The sequence below is a fragment of the Malus domestica genome, chromosome 05 (assembly GCF_042453785.1).
Source record: "Malus domestica chromosome 05, GDT2T_hap1".
NCBI lineage: Eukaryota > Viridiplantae > Streptophyta > Magnoliopsida > Rosales > Rosaceae > Malus > Malus domestica.
In genome coordinates, this window is record NC_091665.1 from 2,755,924 (window position 1) to 2,771,857 (window position 15,934).

Sequence of the window (15,934 nt, forward strand, 5' to 3'; positions counted from 1 at the left end):
ACACTGTATGGCAATATTCTCTCATATATATATATATATATATATATATATGATTCTCGATTGCTTAGCCTTTAAGTCTCTCCAAAGTAATGGAACTTACACATTCGTGGTTATATGCTCGCGAATTAGAACAAACCAACCAACGCCGATAAGAATTAACAGCGGTAACAACCAAATGTATGGTAATTCTCCAGATAACAGCCACCAGCTTTAAGTCATAATCTTAACAACGTAATATAACAATGTTCATACTTCATAAGAAAAATACATCCGGCTTATTTTGCAGCATATTCATAATTAAGCCATTGGAGGCTTAATGTCGGGATCTTTCTTGTATGCAAACACCTCTCTCTTGCCTTCAGACAGGAATAACTGAGTTGTAAAGAACCACAATTCGCTCCCGGTCTCTACCCCGGGTAGAGCTCCAACTGCTTGCATCAGTTCGGCAATGCTACTGCCATGTGGACCACCCTATGATATCAGTGTTACAGAACTACTACTGTCAACTGACTCCGCAGGTTGATCATTCTGTTGTGACAATTTTGAAGCACCTCCCACCTTCCCCCTACCTATGGCGACTCCTTTACCTTTCTTTTCCTTCCTAACTTGAGTGTCGGGTTCTTCAACTTTTCTTCGTTTCCCCCTCCCTGACGACCTTTTTATAGCTTGGGTCATCACAATTGGGATTGCCTGATCTGCATCGCCACTACCTTTGAGTGTAATGACATTCCCTGTTGATTGTGGTGTTCACGAACATCCTATCTAGCTTCTCCTCCAACTCTGGATTAATGCCCTTGTTTCGAAATTTCGCATAATCACAATCCAGCTGGCATTTTAGAGAGATATGACCTATTAGAAAGGACTCATGATGATATAATAAAATACAACATTAAAAACTAAAGGGAAATTTACAAACCTAAATTTTCCATTCAGCTTCTTCCACATTTTCCATTCAACTTTAAGTGAATCCCACTTCTTTTTCAGTTGTACGTTGTCACACTCTTTTCCCGTCTTTTTACTGAAGTTCTCAACCAAACTTTGCCATCCAAGTTTGTTAAAGTGAGTGCGGGAACGATGTCCTGCCTACACCTCCTTAATACACAAGTCACAGAATATAGCTACACTTTGATCATTCCATATGGTTGCAGCTCGTGACCTAGTTCCAACATTTTCAGCACCCTTGAGCTTATTGTTCTTCTTTCCCATCTGTGTGAATGTGTATATATACATGTATACAATTGTAATCAAATGTATTTGTTGTGCTAGGATAGCACCAAACCTGTTGGAACCAACTCAAGCTAATCCACAGGAAATTTATCAAATGAAATGCAAGAACAAAATATTAAAGAACACCAAGATTTTAACGAGGTTCCTCAACAGTCAGTGTAACTGGAGTACGTCCTCGAAGCAGTAGGAGCTCACCCAATAATCCACTATCAACCAAATGGGAGTTTACAAAGTGTTGGCAATCTCACAACCCAAATAACCCAATACACCCAATAGCTCTCACACACCACATAAACAAATAGAGAAAGAAATATAATGAATAATTTCTTCTCTATACATGTAGCTCAAAGCTATTACAACAATAATTATGATGGATGATTGCTAACCAAAAAAAAGAGCACCTTCTTCTTCTTTTCTACTCTCAGTTTTCTGCTCTCTGCAGCTCTCTTTGCTCTCTCAAAGATGGGCTACTAAAACAGAAAAATGGTGCACACTTCCTCTATCATTCTCACTTCCGTATCCTCACTTCATCAATACAAAAGCACCCAATAAAAAACTCAAAAACATCATCATGACCATCAATTTTTCTTGTCAACAAACATAATCATGATGCCTCCTCATCATGATGTCTTTTACCTTTTTTTTATTTTGGTTTGTTTATTAGCCGAAAGTTGTTTTGTTTTGTTGTCCACTTGGCCACTTGGCCACAATTCAACAATCTCCACCTTGGCCAAGTTCCGAAAAACGCCATGATAAGCCAACCAACACAATTAACACACAACATCACTCCCAAACACTAGCAAGAGAACAACTCATGCCGAGCCAAATGCTCCAAAACTCCTACTGCTCAACGCCTTCTTTATATAGGCAAAATGTGAGCCAAATTCAAGCAATGAACAAACTTGGCTACACCAACAACCTTAGTCAACATATCAGCGGGGTTGTCTTTAGTTGGAATCTTCTGGAGAATGATTTCCCCTTCACCAACAATTTCACGAACAAAGTGATAACGCACATCTATGTGCTTGGTCCTCGCATGATGAACCTGATACTTAGCCAAATAAATGGCACTCTGACTATCACAATGTACCTCCACCTGCTTCTGATCAACCCCCAAATCTCTAATCAGCCCATGTATCCAAATGGCCTCCTTTATAGCTTCAGCAACTGCCATATATTCAGCCTCTGTAGTAGACAAGGCAACAGACGACTGCAAAATGGACCTCCAACAAACTGGTCCTTTAGCCATAGTAAACACATAGCCTGTAGTAGACTTCCTTCCATCCAGATCACCTGCATAATCTGAATCAACATAACCAACTGCAAAATGACCAATACCAGAGTCATCTCTCTCAAAGCATAAACCAACATCTTGAGTACCATGGAGATACCTCAAAATCCACTTAGCTGCTTGCCAATGCTCTTTACCTGGATTATGCATATATCGACTCACCATGCCAACTGCATGAGCAATATCCGGTCTAGAGCATACCATTGCATACATCAAACTACCAACCAAATTTGCATATGGTATATTTTTCATTTGCAGCTTTTCTTTATCAGTTTTAGGACACTGTAGAGAACTCAATTTAAAATGAGGAGCCAAAGGGGTACTAACCGGTTTGGTTGAATCATGAACTCCAAACTTTCGAATCAACTTCTCAAGGTATTGTCTTTGATTCAAACTGACTAAACCCTTCTTTCTATCTCTAGTGATCTCCATGCCAAGGATCTTCTTCGCTTCACCAAGATCCTTCATCTCAAACTCATTTTTCATTTGCTTCTTCAATTTCTCAATCTCTTCTACATTCTTTGAGGCAATCAACATATCATCAACATATATCAACAAATAAATGAAAGATCCATCTTGCAACTTCTTGAAGTACACACAATGATCATATTGACTTCTAGAATAATTTTGGCCTCTCATAAATTTATCAAACCTCAAATACCATTGCCTTGGAGATTGCTTCAAGCCATATAGTGATTTCTTCAATTTGCAAAACAAGTTCTCCTTCCCTTTCACTATATACCCATCCGGTTGACACATATAAATCTCTTCATTCAAATCACCATGTAGGAAAGCCGTCTTCACATCAAGTTGCACAAGCTCAAGATCATACTGTGCAACAAGAGCTAACATAATGCGAATTGAGGAGTGCTTCACAACCGGAGAAAAGATTTCATTGTAGTCAATGCCCTCCTTTTGTGCATACCCTTTAGCAACTAATCTTGCTTTGAATCTCACATTGCTTTTCTCATCAGCATCTTCCTTCTTAGCATACACCCATTTGCAACCGCTAGCTTTCTTGCCTTTAGGCAATTTAGCTAACTCCCAAGTCTTGTTCTTCAAGAGAGAATTCATCTCATCACCCATGGCATTGCACCACCTCTTCTTCTCCTCACTCTTAATGGCTTCCTCGAAATTAGATGGAATCTCATCAGTGATAATAGGAAGAGCAAAAGAAACATAGTCACTATACCGAGCTGGCTTGGTAATTTGTCTCTTTCCTCTATTCTTGGCAATAGACTCTTGAGGTGAAACTTCCTCTTCAACTTGAATAGAATCTTCAAGTTCAACTTCTTCAACATCCTCATGGTCTCCAACTTCTTCACTTGTAGTGGCTTCGACATCAGCGGAAATAGGATTTGAAGTACCAGAGGCAACTTTCTCAAGCTCCACCTGTTGGACATCTTTCACATTCTTCTCAGAGTCTTTGAACATACTTTCTTCATCAAATGTCACATCTCTGCTGATTACAAGTTTTTTCATCTCTGGACACCACAACCTGTAACCTTTGACACCACTACTAAAACCAAGAAAGATAGCCTTTTTGGCTCTAGGATCAAGTTTATTTTCAGTCACATGAAAATAAGCAGGTGAACCAAAAATACGGATATAGTCATAATCAGAAGAAGGTTTTCCAGTCCATACCTCCATTGGTGTCTTACCCTGAACAGCAGCTGAGGGTAACCGGTTGATGATGTGACATGCATAATTAACTGCCTCTGCCCAAAATGACTTGCTTAAACCCGATTGAGACAACATACATCTAACCTTCTCAAGCAAGGTTTGATTCAATCTTTCTGCAACTCCATTTTGTTGTGGAGTTCCCCGAACACTAAAATGCCTCACAATTCCTTCCTCTTTGCAAACTTTAAAGAAATGGTCGGATGTGTATTCACTACCATTATCCGATCTCAAAATCTTAATCTTTCTCCCAGTCTGGTTCTCAACCATTTTCTTCCATCCCAAGAAAATGCTTAACACCTCACTCTTGTGCTTCATAGTGTAGACCCAAGACCTTCTTGAATAATCATCAATAAAGGTCACGAACCAATGTCTACCACTCAAAGAGGGAGTCTTTGTAGGACCCCAAACATCCGAATGCACATAATCAAGAATGCCCTTCGTTTGATGTACAGCAGTACCAAACTTCACTCTAGTTTGCTTCCCCAAGACACAATGCTCGCAGAAATCAAGCTTACAAGTCGTGGCACCTTTTAGAAGACCTTTTTTCACAAGCCCTTATAGAGCTTTCTCACCGGCATGGCCTAATCTCATATGCCATAGTCTAGTAGTATCTGAATCAGATGTGCCCATATTTTCAGAAACTACATATGCTTCACCTGTCACAGTGCTTCCCTGCAATAAATACAAATGGCCACATCTAGGAGCTTTCATCACAACAAGTGCACCATAAGTAACTTTTAATGTCTGCCCATCTGAATGAAACCTGAAACCCTTGGATTCCAAAGTACCCAAAGAAATAAGATTTTTCTTCAAATTTGGTACATACTGAACACCTGTCAACTCTTTAACCATGCCATCATGCAACTTTAAACAAACTGTACCAATCCCTTTTGTTGTGCAATGATTGTCATCTCCCATGAACACAACGCCACCATCAAACTCTTTCAAGCTTGAAAACCAATCCTTGTGAGGAGTCATATGATGAGTACAACCCGTATCCAACACCCACTTAGTAGCACAATCAAATGATGAGGAAGTGGTTAAAGCAAAATCAGAAAAATCTGTTTCAACCTCAGCAACATTAGCTTCAGAACTTTCTTTGCCTTTGGTCTTCAATTTAGGACAATCTTTCTTCCAATGGCCCTTATTACGACAAAAGGCACATTCATCCCTTTCCAAAGGTTTTCTACCTTTAGAGTTTCCTCTAGGTCAAGACTGTGATTTTTTCCTACTAGAAGATGACTTCCTCTCCGATGATCTACCTCTAACAAATAAAGCTTCAGAGGTACTATCATAATTTTTATCTCTATGCCTCATTTCATAATTCATCAAGGCATTTGACAAATCTTTAAATTTCACAGTTTCTTTACCATGCATAATAGTGGTAACAAAATGCTCATAAGAGTCCGGCAAGGAATTCAACAATATTAAGGCCTTATCTTCATCCTTAATATCCTCATCTAAATTTAACAAGTCGGCAATCAACTTATTAAAAACATCAAGGTGTCTAATCATTTTTGTACCTTCTTTGTATTGAAAGCGGTAGAGCTTTTTCTTCAAGTGTAACCGGTTCTCTGCACTCTTCGTCATATACTTGTCTTCCAATTTTTGCCACAACACACTTGCTACCATCTCCCGCATCACAAAATACTTCTGAGTTTTTGCAAGGCACAACCGAATTGAAGAGCAAGCCCACAAATTTAATTTCTCCCATTCTGGCTTCGACATAACTTCCGGCTTCTCTCCCAAAGCGGCAAGTAGATCTTGTTGAGCCAACACATCTTTGACCTCACATTGCCACATCCCAAAGTTGTTTGTGCCATCAAACTTTTCCACTTCGAACTTTGCATTTTGCACCGTAGTTCTTGCAAACCCGGAGCTGCTTCCAAAAGGATTTTCATCTTGCCCATCTGACATCTTTGGCAACTAGACAGTACCCAAGAGCAACCAGTGCTCTGATACCAATTGTTATGCTAGGATAGCACCAAACCTGTTGGAACCAACTCAAGCTAACCCACAAGAAATTTATCAAATGAAATGCAAGAACAAAATATTAAAGAACACCAAGATTTTAACGAGGTTCCTCAACAGTCAGTGTAACTGGAGTACGTCCTCGGAGCAGTAGGAGCTCACCCAATAATCCACTATCAACCAAATGGGAGTTCACAAAGTGTTGGCAATCTCACAACCCAAATAACCCAATACACCCAATAGCTCTCACACACCACATAAACAAATAGAGAAAGAAATATAATGAATAATTTCTTCTCTGTACATGTAGCTCAAAGCTATTACAACAATAATTATGATGGATGATTGCTAACCAAAAAAAAGAGCATCTTCTTCTTCTTTTCTGCTCTCAGTTTTCTGCTCTCTGCAGCTCTCTTTGATCTCTCAAAGATGGGCTACTAAAACAGAAAAATGGTGCACACTTCCTCTATCATTCTCACTTCCGTATCCTCACTTCATCAATACAAAAGCACCCAATAAAAAACTCAAAAACATCATCATGACCATCGATTTTTCTTTTCAACAAACATAATCATGATGCCTCCTCATCATGATGTCTTTCACCTTTTTTTATTTTGGTTTGTTTATTAGCCGAAAGTTGTTTTGTTTTGTTGTACACTTGGCCACAATTCAACAGTATTTATTAAAAATATCATGTATACATGTATCCCAACTTTAATCTCCTTGAAAGTAAAGATATTTGAATACTCCCAAGTCTATCGGCGACAAATGGTAGAATGCATGTTGCTATGCAAATTAAAATGGCTGAAAATAATGAGTCAATTGCTTCCTTTATTGATCTTCAAAAGCTATCAGAAACACAGCACAAAAGTCTCAATCAGTTATATCAAAACAAAGTTTAGCCTCATCCCAAGGACCATTGATCTCAAACTTGTATTCTTGCATCCGTATAAGCCAATACGGACAAACCACAGTTACAAAAATCAACAACCCTAACAACATCACAAAAAGTAACAGATGCAAGGTATAAACAAGAGTCAAGGTCGCAATCATCAGACCAAAAGAAAACCAAAGGTGCAGACAGAAGGAATACTTCTTGATACAGTAAGTAACCAAGGGAGCGAAAAGGAAAACTTGCAAAGAGAAAAGCATGATAGCGAAAACAAGCAGCCTTGACCGAAGGCACGAAGCAATGAATACCGAGGCCACAACTGAAGCATTCAAAGAGATGCAACTCGTCAAGGTTGGATTGTGTAGAGCCCCGGGAGCTCTTACGGTGGACCCCGAATAGTCATGGAGGAAGAGATGGAGCACAATGAGTGACACTGTTACTGCCCAAATGGAGTTTGAGCTGATGGAAGTGGTGAGCGTTTGATAGATGGGAGCTAAAACATATAAGCCACTGATGAAAAAGGAGATATTGAGCAAGTAACGAAAGAAGAGACTAAAGGAAAGCATTTCTTTAGTTAAAAGGAGAACAAGAAACCCCAATCCAAGAAGCGTGACATCGAGAAGCAAGAGCGAATTCTCATTAAGAATCGATCTGAGAGTGTATGTCCAAACCAAACCAACAAGAGCAACAATGCAGAGGTACTGAGATATCGAAACGGAATCCAGCATGACTTTAAGAATGTCCCTCTTAACAACATTGGCATTCATAACCATATCTTCAAGAAAAGAGTCATCCGTGTGATTGTCATCAAACCCAGGTTGCATCCCTCCATACGCCACTTTTCGCCATCTGGGTCGCGTCGGAGACAGGATTTCACTCATGAATGCATCCATCAAACTCGTAATTTCTGAGCAAAAACCAAATCTTTTCGCTCAAAATCCCGCCTTCAAACTCAAAAGTGTCAAAGCGGGGTTTTCCTCAACGATCAATATTGTAACAAAACAAGTATGCGCAATCTGGACAATGATGAACAAAATATGCGAAGCCAGACACAAACAAGAGAAGAAGAAAACTCAAATTCCAGAGTTGAATGAAGACCGAGGAAGGCATTGTATTTCATATGGGGAAAAAATGAAGGTGGTGGAGAGAAAAAGGAAAGAAAATACCTTTAGAGAGGAAAAGGCGGAGTGTTGGTTGTGGATGAATGCATCTCCACCGGAAAAATCTCGTCAGAAATGAACAAGTCTGTCTAGGTTAGCCCTGAGTTGGGATTCTGAGTTTCGCAATGTTCACTTCGTTTCTTTCCGCCAACCAGAAAAATGAGCATGGATTGGTTGAGTTACCAAAAGGAAAAAAAACAAACAATTTTTTTAGTAAAAAATTAATGAAATCTTTACTAATTATATGTAGCTGTAAAAATTATTTTTTTGTTATTTGTAGTTTGTTTAGAAATGATTTTCAAATGATAAAAGCATTTTTAGTGAAATGGCTTTTATAAATAATTTTTTTAGTTATTTTAAAAACATTTCCAAAGCTACTAAAAAAACTTACTTTAGCATTTTTATTTAGAACAAAATTTGATATGAATCCAATTTGATTAATGGATTAATGGGTTTTGTTCATTTCCCTTTGATTAATGGATTTTGTTCATTTCCTTTTGATTAATAGATTTAGTCCAGTAATTAGGCTTTCACGTTAGATTTTAGTATGATGATTCATTTAATTCTTTTTTCAATATCTAATATACTCTTCAAGTTTTTTTAACCTCGGGCGTTTGTTGCGCTGGACTATCTCGGACTGGACTAGCTTCAAGGACTAAGCTGGACTGGCTTAGACTAGACTAAGCTGGACTAACTTAGTGAAGCGTTTGGTGCAGTGTTGGACTAAGAAGCGGATAATAACAAATTCTAATATTATATTATTTAATATATAAATTATTAATATTTTATTATAATCTCGGTGACCGGAGATGACGAGGAGTCTATCGGGAGTGGTTGTTGAGCATGACGAGGACGAGAGAGGATAGTCTTAGCTAGTCCCATGGTTATTGGGGGGTCTCGCTAAGACCTCTTAGTGAAGGGTTTTGTCCATGCTAGTCCCCTTTAGTCTCATTAATGTTAGTCCCAGCATGAAACAAACACAATATTGGACTAACAGCTAGTCCAGTCCAGTCCAGTCCCACTTAGTGAGGGCAAACAAACGCCCCAACAGTCCAAACTATATGGTCTAGTACTACTCTTGTTCACTTGTATGTGGAACATCTTTAATTCGATTCTCGTAAAAAATTTCAAATATTTTGATAGAAATACTTATGAGCCAATAAATTGGTATCGCCCAAGATTTCAAATGCTAATAAGGGGTGGTTTGGGAGTGAGGTGCTTAAAAAAAAAGCACCCATGAAAAAAAGCTGTGAGAGTTTTAGGTGTTTAGTAAACTGAAAAAAAAAGGACGTATTTTGGAAGCTGCTGTGAGAATAAGCTGAAATCAAAGGAAAAAGCCGAAGCTACCATTTGCAGCTTTGGAAAACTGGTTTTTTTTCAAAGCACACAGAGCTACAGTGCTCTTTTAATGAAAAGACTCACTATCAGACTGCTTTTTTATTCCAAAAGCACTTTTACAAAAAAGTTTACCAAACACTCTGTTGATTTATTTCACAGCCGCTTATTTTCACAGCACAGCCGCTTATTCTCACAAAAGTTTTTTTTAAAGCGCAGCAATACCAAATCAGCCTTAAATCCTCTAGTCAGAGTTTAAACTCCGGGGTAAAATTTACATACGTGGCACCATCAAAACGGTTGTGCTTATTTTAAGGGCTGGGATTTAAAATCCGGTAAAAACTGCTTTCCATTCCCCCACATCGACTCTGTTGTCAAGAGTCAAGAATCAAGATAGCTTGCTGAGCAAAAGCATCTTCATCTTCATCCTCAAAATTGCCGATTAAAAATGGCAACTGTGGTTGCCATGCCCAAGATCCGGATGAAGATTAGAGCTTTCCCAACAGATTTTTTCCCGCCATTCTTCCCTCAATCCCACAACAAATTCTCAGTCTTCCATGGGAGGAGGAGGAGTTTTTCGGTCTCTGCTAAGTCGACCCAACACCCAGTACGCGTACGCTTCGCTCCTTCTCCCACCGGGAACCTCCATGTCGGTGGAGCTCGAACTGCGCTCTTCAATTATCTGTTTGCCAGGTTCCTTCCTCTTTTTGTTTTCCGTTTGTTTTCCGGTTTCGAGCCTGAAAGGTTTCGGGTTTTTGCTTATTTGGTTGAGCATTGATGGGTTATGAGTGTCTGTGTTGTGTTGTGTTGGGTCAGGTCCAATGGAGGGAAGTTTGTTTTGAGAATTGAAGACACTGATTTGGAGAGGTCTACTAAGGAATCTGAGGAGGCTGTCTTACATGATCTCTCTTGGCTTGGCCTCAATTGGGATGAAGGTATTGTTAACTTTTTCTTGTTTGATTCCTCTCCAGTTCTTAAATTCCTAATTTTGGTCGAACCCGGTTTTGTGCTCCTCTGTATATGTGAATGCATTTGGATATTACTTGAATTATAATGCCTTATAGTTTGAGCTTTAAGATTGTAGGATTAGTACTTTTCTCAACTGGGTTTATCTTGTAAAGTGTCCAACTGGGTCATTTCATTTTTCGTTTAACTTTGCAGGACCTGGTGTGGATGGAGAGTATGGTCCATACCGACAATCAGAAAGAAATTTGTTGTACAAACAGTATGCTGAGAAGCTTGTAGAATCTGGTCATGTCTATCGCTGCTTTTGCTCTAGTGAGGTGATTCCCTTCTGTAGTTGAGTCTTGAAACATGTCTTCACTTGCCAATTTATATGATCAGAAACTGCCTAGAACCAAAACTATGCTTGTAAGAGATTTTCAAATGGAACTTCAGAGTATTAATCATGATTGGATTTATTACTTTTCCTTGCCTCTTTTTCTCTTTTCCTTTAATTTATTCTGTATGTCTTGTTTTTGGCTAAACGAGTGCGAGATTATTGTTCAACAAAAGAACTTGCTTCATATATTTTGTGGGGCCTTTTTAGCATTATGAATCCTTTTCTTTTCTGATTCTGAATCCCTACTAAACCACAAAGCTATTTTAAGTAAGCATTCTTAATATTGTTCTATTCAGGAACTAGAGAAAATGAAGGAGATTGCAAAACTAAAACAACTGCCACCGGTATACACAGGGAAGTGGGCCAATGCAACAGACCAAGAAGTACAAGAAGAGCTGGAAAGAGGAACTCCATACACATATCGTTTTCGTGTGCCAAAGGAAGGGAGTTTAAAAATCAATGACCTTATTCGAGGCGAGGTTAGTTCATCTTTTTGTTGTTGTTGTTGGGTTGGGGGCGCTTAGGAACTCCTAGTATGGTAAAGTGTGCTGTTCACTATCAAAGGAGGGAACTTCTAAGAAATTTTAATTAGCTTCAGCCACTATCATACTTTTATTCAAGTACGTGTATAGAGTGTTAACTTTATATGTTGTCATGAAGGTCAGTTGGAACCTGAACACTCTTGGAGATTTTGTAATTATGAGAAGCAATGGTCAACCAGTGTACAATTTTTGCGTCACAGTTGATGATGCTACTATGGCCATCTCACATGTTATTAGGTAATATGAACAGCCTATTTAACATGGTTAGGATGAGCTTTTTGCCAACCTGCGTAGTTTCTTCGTTCACTACTATTGCTTTTTGGATTTTTGTTTGATGATTTTTCGTACGTCTGTTTATTAATATCGTGTGATCTCTTAAAACTTGCATTCAGAGCAGAGGAGCATTTACCAAATACTCTAAGGCAAGCATTAATATATAAGGTAATTTTTTAAACTCATGCCCTAATTTTTATTACCGGCAGGGTTTCAAATATTTTTCAACATTTACAGTGAAGCTGATATTGTTTTATGAATACCATTGTAACACAGGCTCTAGGATTCCAAATGCCAGACTTTGCACATGTTTCCTTAATTCTTGCCCCTGATCGGAGTAAGCTGTCAAAGAGGCATGGTGCGACTTCTGTAGGCCAGGTGGTTATCTATAAATATGCTTATTGTTACTTGATAAATATGTTGGACTACAGGATGTTTCATCCATGGTTTCCTAGAGGTCGAGCCCCACCTTTCTCTGTTCTGATTTCCTTTATTTAAGAGTTTCTTTGTCAATATTGATTGATAAATAGTCTTGACATCTAATAACTAGAACACAACAGTACAGGGAGATGGGCTATCTACCCCAGGCAATGGTGAACTACTTGGCACTGTTAGGTTGGGGTGATGGCACTGAGAATGAATTCTTCACCCTTGAGAAGCTAGGTTAGTGTACCCTTTTCTTTAATTGTCACTTTGTCACTCTCTTGCTCTCTATCATCCTCTCCTCAGAAATCTCCTGCTTACCTTCTGCATGATGTTTAAATATCCTTGTGTTTTGTTTGACTAATTTCTTACTTGAATATTATCATGCAATTCATAGTTGAGAAATTTACAATTGGTCGCGTCAACAAAAGTGGTGCCATTTTCGACTCGACCAAATTAAGGTAATTTTGGCTTTTAATCTGCCATATACCAAGAATGGTTGCCAATTATTGCTTCTATGTAGCATTCCCCTCCCTGGAGAAGCAGATTGAATGAACATTTTGCAGTTGCATGGTTGTTTTGCATTGTATCCCACATCTAGATTTTTATTTTTATGATTTTATGATTTTAATGTGGATTGTGTCTGAGAGAATTTAGGCTGCTTATTGAATTCTTGAATTAATTGCGTTGTTGAAGAACTGACATTTTTTATTGATATTTTCCTCTAACATATGCTTACAAACTAAAGGTGGATGAATGGTCAACACTTAAGAGCACTTCCATCTGAGGAGTTGACAAAGCTTATTGGCGAGCAGTGGAAAAATACTGGCCTCCTTACTGATTCAGAGGGCTCATTTGTTGAAGTAAGACTCATTTATTCCACATTTTCATTTTGCAGATTATTTTTTGTTTTCAAGATTGATTCTTCTGCATTGCTGTAGATGATACTTCTCTTACAAACAGAATTGTTTGTGGTTTACGATCTTTTAGAATAGATCTGCTGTAGTGAGATAGTTCTGTTACAAAGAGTGGATGCATATGCCTCCAGAGGAGGCTCTTTACTTTCTGATGATTTCTATATTAGTTGAAACTCTCCTTAAATGAAAAGGCGTTGACTGCTTTTCTTATACTTTCAATTTGATTTCTCTAGAGATATTCTATATTCATGAAAAGTGAAGCATGTGTGCACTTTGCAATTTTGCAGGAGGCAGTAGAGCTGCTCAAAGATGGGATCGATTTAACACCAGATTCAGATAAAGCTCTCTCCAACTTGTTATCTTATCCTTTACATGACACTTTATCCAGGTGATTTTTAATTGCACTTAAACTCTTGCTTTATGTTTTTATCATTCTGCAGCTCGCTGGAAAAATCAACTTTTGAAGGGTACTCTGAGAATTTCCTAAGCATTTAAGATATAATTTTCTCTAATCAAATATAAAAAAAATGTTTGCCCACTTGTCAACTTTGATATGCGTTTCCTCACTTTTTGGATAACCATTGATTTCCCCATTGATTGGTATTTTTGGAAATTATGTTTTGAATTGGGTGAAGCGAAAATGACTTAGAGTGCTCTGTATGAAACATTGGCATCAAACAACAGCTGAGTATTGTAAAAGTATACAGTTGGATTTATGATCAATAGCTGACATCGCTCTTTGGAACCTAGTTGGGCTAGGCCATTCTTGTACAAGTTTGTGCTCTCACTCAGATAGGAAAAGATATGGATTTATTTCAATGGAAGGGTGGAATATTCATAAATCGAAGGTTTCATTTAGGTTAAGCCACTTCTAGTTGTATAAATTATGGCCTGCTGTTCATAATATTTGGTTTTCTTGTAACTTGTAAGTTATGTTTGATGGTAAGCTGGGGATGGTTGTTGGCTACTGATGTTAACAGAGTGCTGTATGATAACTAGATTTTGTCTGTCCTGGCTGCAGTGCTGAAGCCAAACCAGTCTTAGAAGACAAACTTTCTGAGTTTGCTGCCAGTTTTATTGCTGCTTATGACAGCGGTGAGCTTGTTGGTGCACTTGAAGAAGGCCATGCTGGTTGGCAAAAGTGGGTTAAGAGCTTTGGCAAATCACTGAAGCGCAAGGTGACCTCATTTTCATTCATTTTTTTTCACCTTTGGTAAACATTTTTCCATTTCTGGGAAATGGACTGAAAGTTTTGTTCCTTTGAAATTCTAATTGCAGGGAAAATCACTGTTTATGCCTCTCCGAGTGCTGTTAACAGGAAAGTTCCATGGCCCAGATATGGGGACTAGCGTGCTTTTACTGCACAAAGCGGGAAAGTCTGGTATTGTTGCACCTCAAGCCGGGTTTGTGACAATAGATGAAAGGTTCAAAATATTGAGGGAAGTTGACTGGGAAGCATTCATCAAGGATCAGCCTCTCCTGGAGACTGCCACCATTGTATCAAACTGAGAGTACGCAGTTTTCACCGGCTTTTTTTTTTTCTTTGGCTTCAAAAGAGGGTAACTATCGCATTCCTATTGTTAAGAAAACACGAAATCTTTACTCAGTTACATGAATTCCACCCACATCCGGGTGTTTCAGTGATTGTTACGAGTCTTATGACAAGTACTTTGGTTGTAACGTAGACAATGAAGAAAAGCCAGACTTAAATAGAGTTTTACGAGGTCGTCTCCTTGGTCGTGTGTTTGCTCCACGTTGAATTATGTCTTTATTTTCGTAAGAAATTTGGTGGGATGATGGTACAAAATCGGGTTCCAATTTTGCTTGGTTTTCACTTTTGATCAGTTTCGGTGGCTGTTAGGAAAAGATAGCGTCTTCCCGTATCAGCACAATTCGGCGAAGCCACAAAGCGCTTTACAGATCCGATGGAGCGATGTCTCCTCGTGTATGTGCTTGATTTCCGTCGTGTTATATATTTGTGAAACAGGTACTGTACCAAGAGCTGCATAAAAGGATCTGAACACAGATAGAAATTATGGAGAAAAAGCTTAATCTACTGCAGGATAACCTCAATTTTTTTAATTTGAAAACATGTTCACTTGCCAAGTTACAAGATTGAAAGTTGCCCAGAACTTAGAAAAGACTTAAAACAACAACAAAGTCTTATTTCTCTTATTTCACTAAGTGGGATCGACTGTATGAATGATAGAACGTCATAACGTTAGATTTTACGCTAAGTCTTCTGTTAGCTCCATGCCTCTTTTGATTTTCCCTACTTTTAACTATTTTTATGCCTTGTTTTCATAGGATACAAGATATATAAGTTGTCATTTTAATGTCCAATTTTTGTAGCTCAATTTGAAGCAACCTCTCCCAATATCGCTTGTATCAAACAAACAAACAAAAATTAGGGATCTTGGTACGTAAATTCTTCAAACTCCAAGCCTCTCTCTCCTATCCCATTAGTAACTAGTACATGAACAGTAAAAAAATTGGTTACTATGAGTCCCCAACATGGTGCCCGAGCCTGCACCAAAAACCTTGGATTTGTTCGGTGTCGAGGCTCCATAGTTTCCGGCCAACCTACGAGCTTTGACGGAGGAACCTGATACAGTGAAATCCGGCCCATGGTATCGTTTTATCCTTCACGCCGGATTTGGTTGACGACTCCACTGTTGTAGTGTAATAAATCAAGGGATTAATTTACATCTTTTTTATACAACAATATATTTACACTATTTAAAAAAATTCTATGAAAAAATATTTGTATTATCACCCATAAATATAAGAGCATTTAAACATCAAAAACAAATTATATGAAATAAAGAATTTAGTTGTACATGTTGTGAAACATGGGTATCAAATTAGATCTATGAAA

At 38.3% G+C, this 15,934-nt stretch overlaps 2 protein-coding genes across 4 annotated transcripts; one reads left to right on the top strand and one right to left on the bottom strand.

Annotated features, from left to right (window-relative positions):
* Positions 1-186: 186 nt before the first annotated feature.
* Positions 187-8,391, bottom strand: LOC114825197 (phosphatidylinositol N-acetylglucosaminyltransferase subunit C-like). Of its 3 annotated transcripts, XR_011581146.1 has the most exons (3): positions 8,231-8,391; positions 917-1,206; positions 187-826 (listed from the first exon to the last, which is right to left on the bottom strand). XR_011581146.1 is itself a non-coding variant. In XM_070822085.1 (2 exons), the coding sequence occupies exon 2, from the start codon at positions 7,955-7,957 to the stop codon at positions 7,046-7,048; it is 912 nt and encodes a 303-aa protein (XP_070678186.1). In that variant the 5' UTR covers positions 7,958-7,971; positions 8,231-8,391; the 3' UTR covers positions 6,898-7,045. The 3 variants fall into 3 exon arrangements, 2 of the variants coding, with proteins under 2 accessions (XP_070678186.1, XP_070678185.1); XM_070822085.1 differs by lacking the exons at positions 187-826; positions 917-1,206 and adding an exon at positions 6,898-7,971; XM_070822084.1 differs by lacking the exons at positions 187-826; positions 917-1,206 and adding an exon at positions 6,898-8,008.
* Positions 8,392-9,901: 1,510 nt separating this feature from the next.
* On the top strand, positions 9,902-14,770 carry LOC114824734 (glutamate--tRNA ligase, chloroplastic/mitochondrial-like). The gene is made up of 13 exons (XM_029101837.2): positions 9,902-10,252; positions 10,376-10,494; positions 10,721-10,842; positions 11,198-11,380; positions 11,562-11,680; positions 11,836-11,884; positions 11,993-12,094; positions 12,277-12,379; positions 12,537-12,600; positions 12,888-13,002; positions 13,344-13,444; positions 14,078-14,234; positions 14,335-14,770. Exons 1-13 carry the CDS (start codon positions 10,008-10,010, stop codon positions 14,563-14,565), a joined length of 1,710 nt encoding a protein of 569 aa, XP_028957670.1. The 5' UTR covers positions 9,902-10,007; the 3' UTR covers positions 14,566-14,770.
* Positions 14,771-15,934: the final 1,164 nt, after the last annotated feature.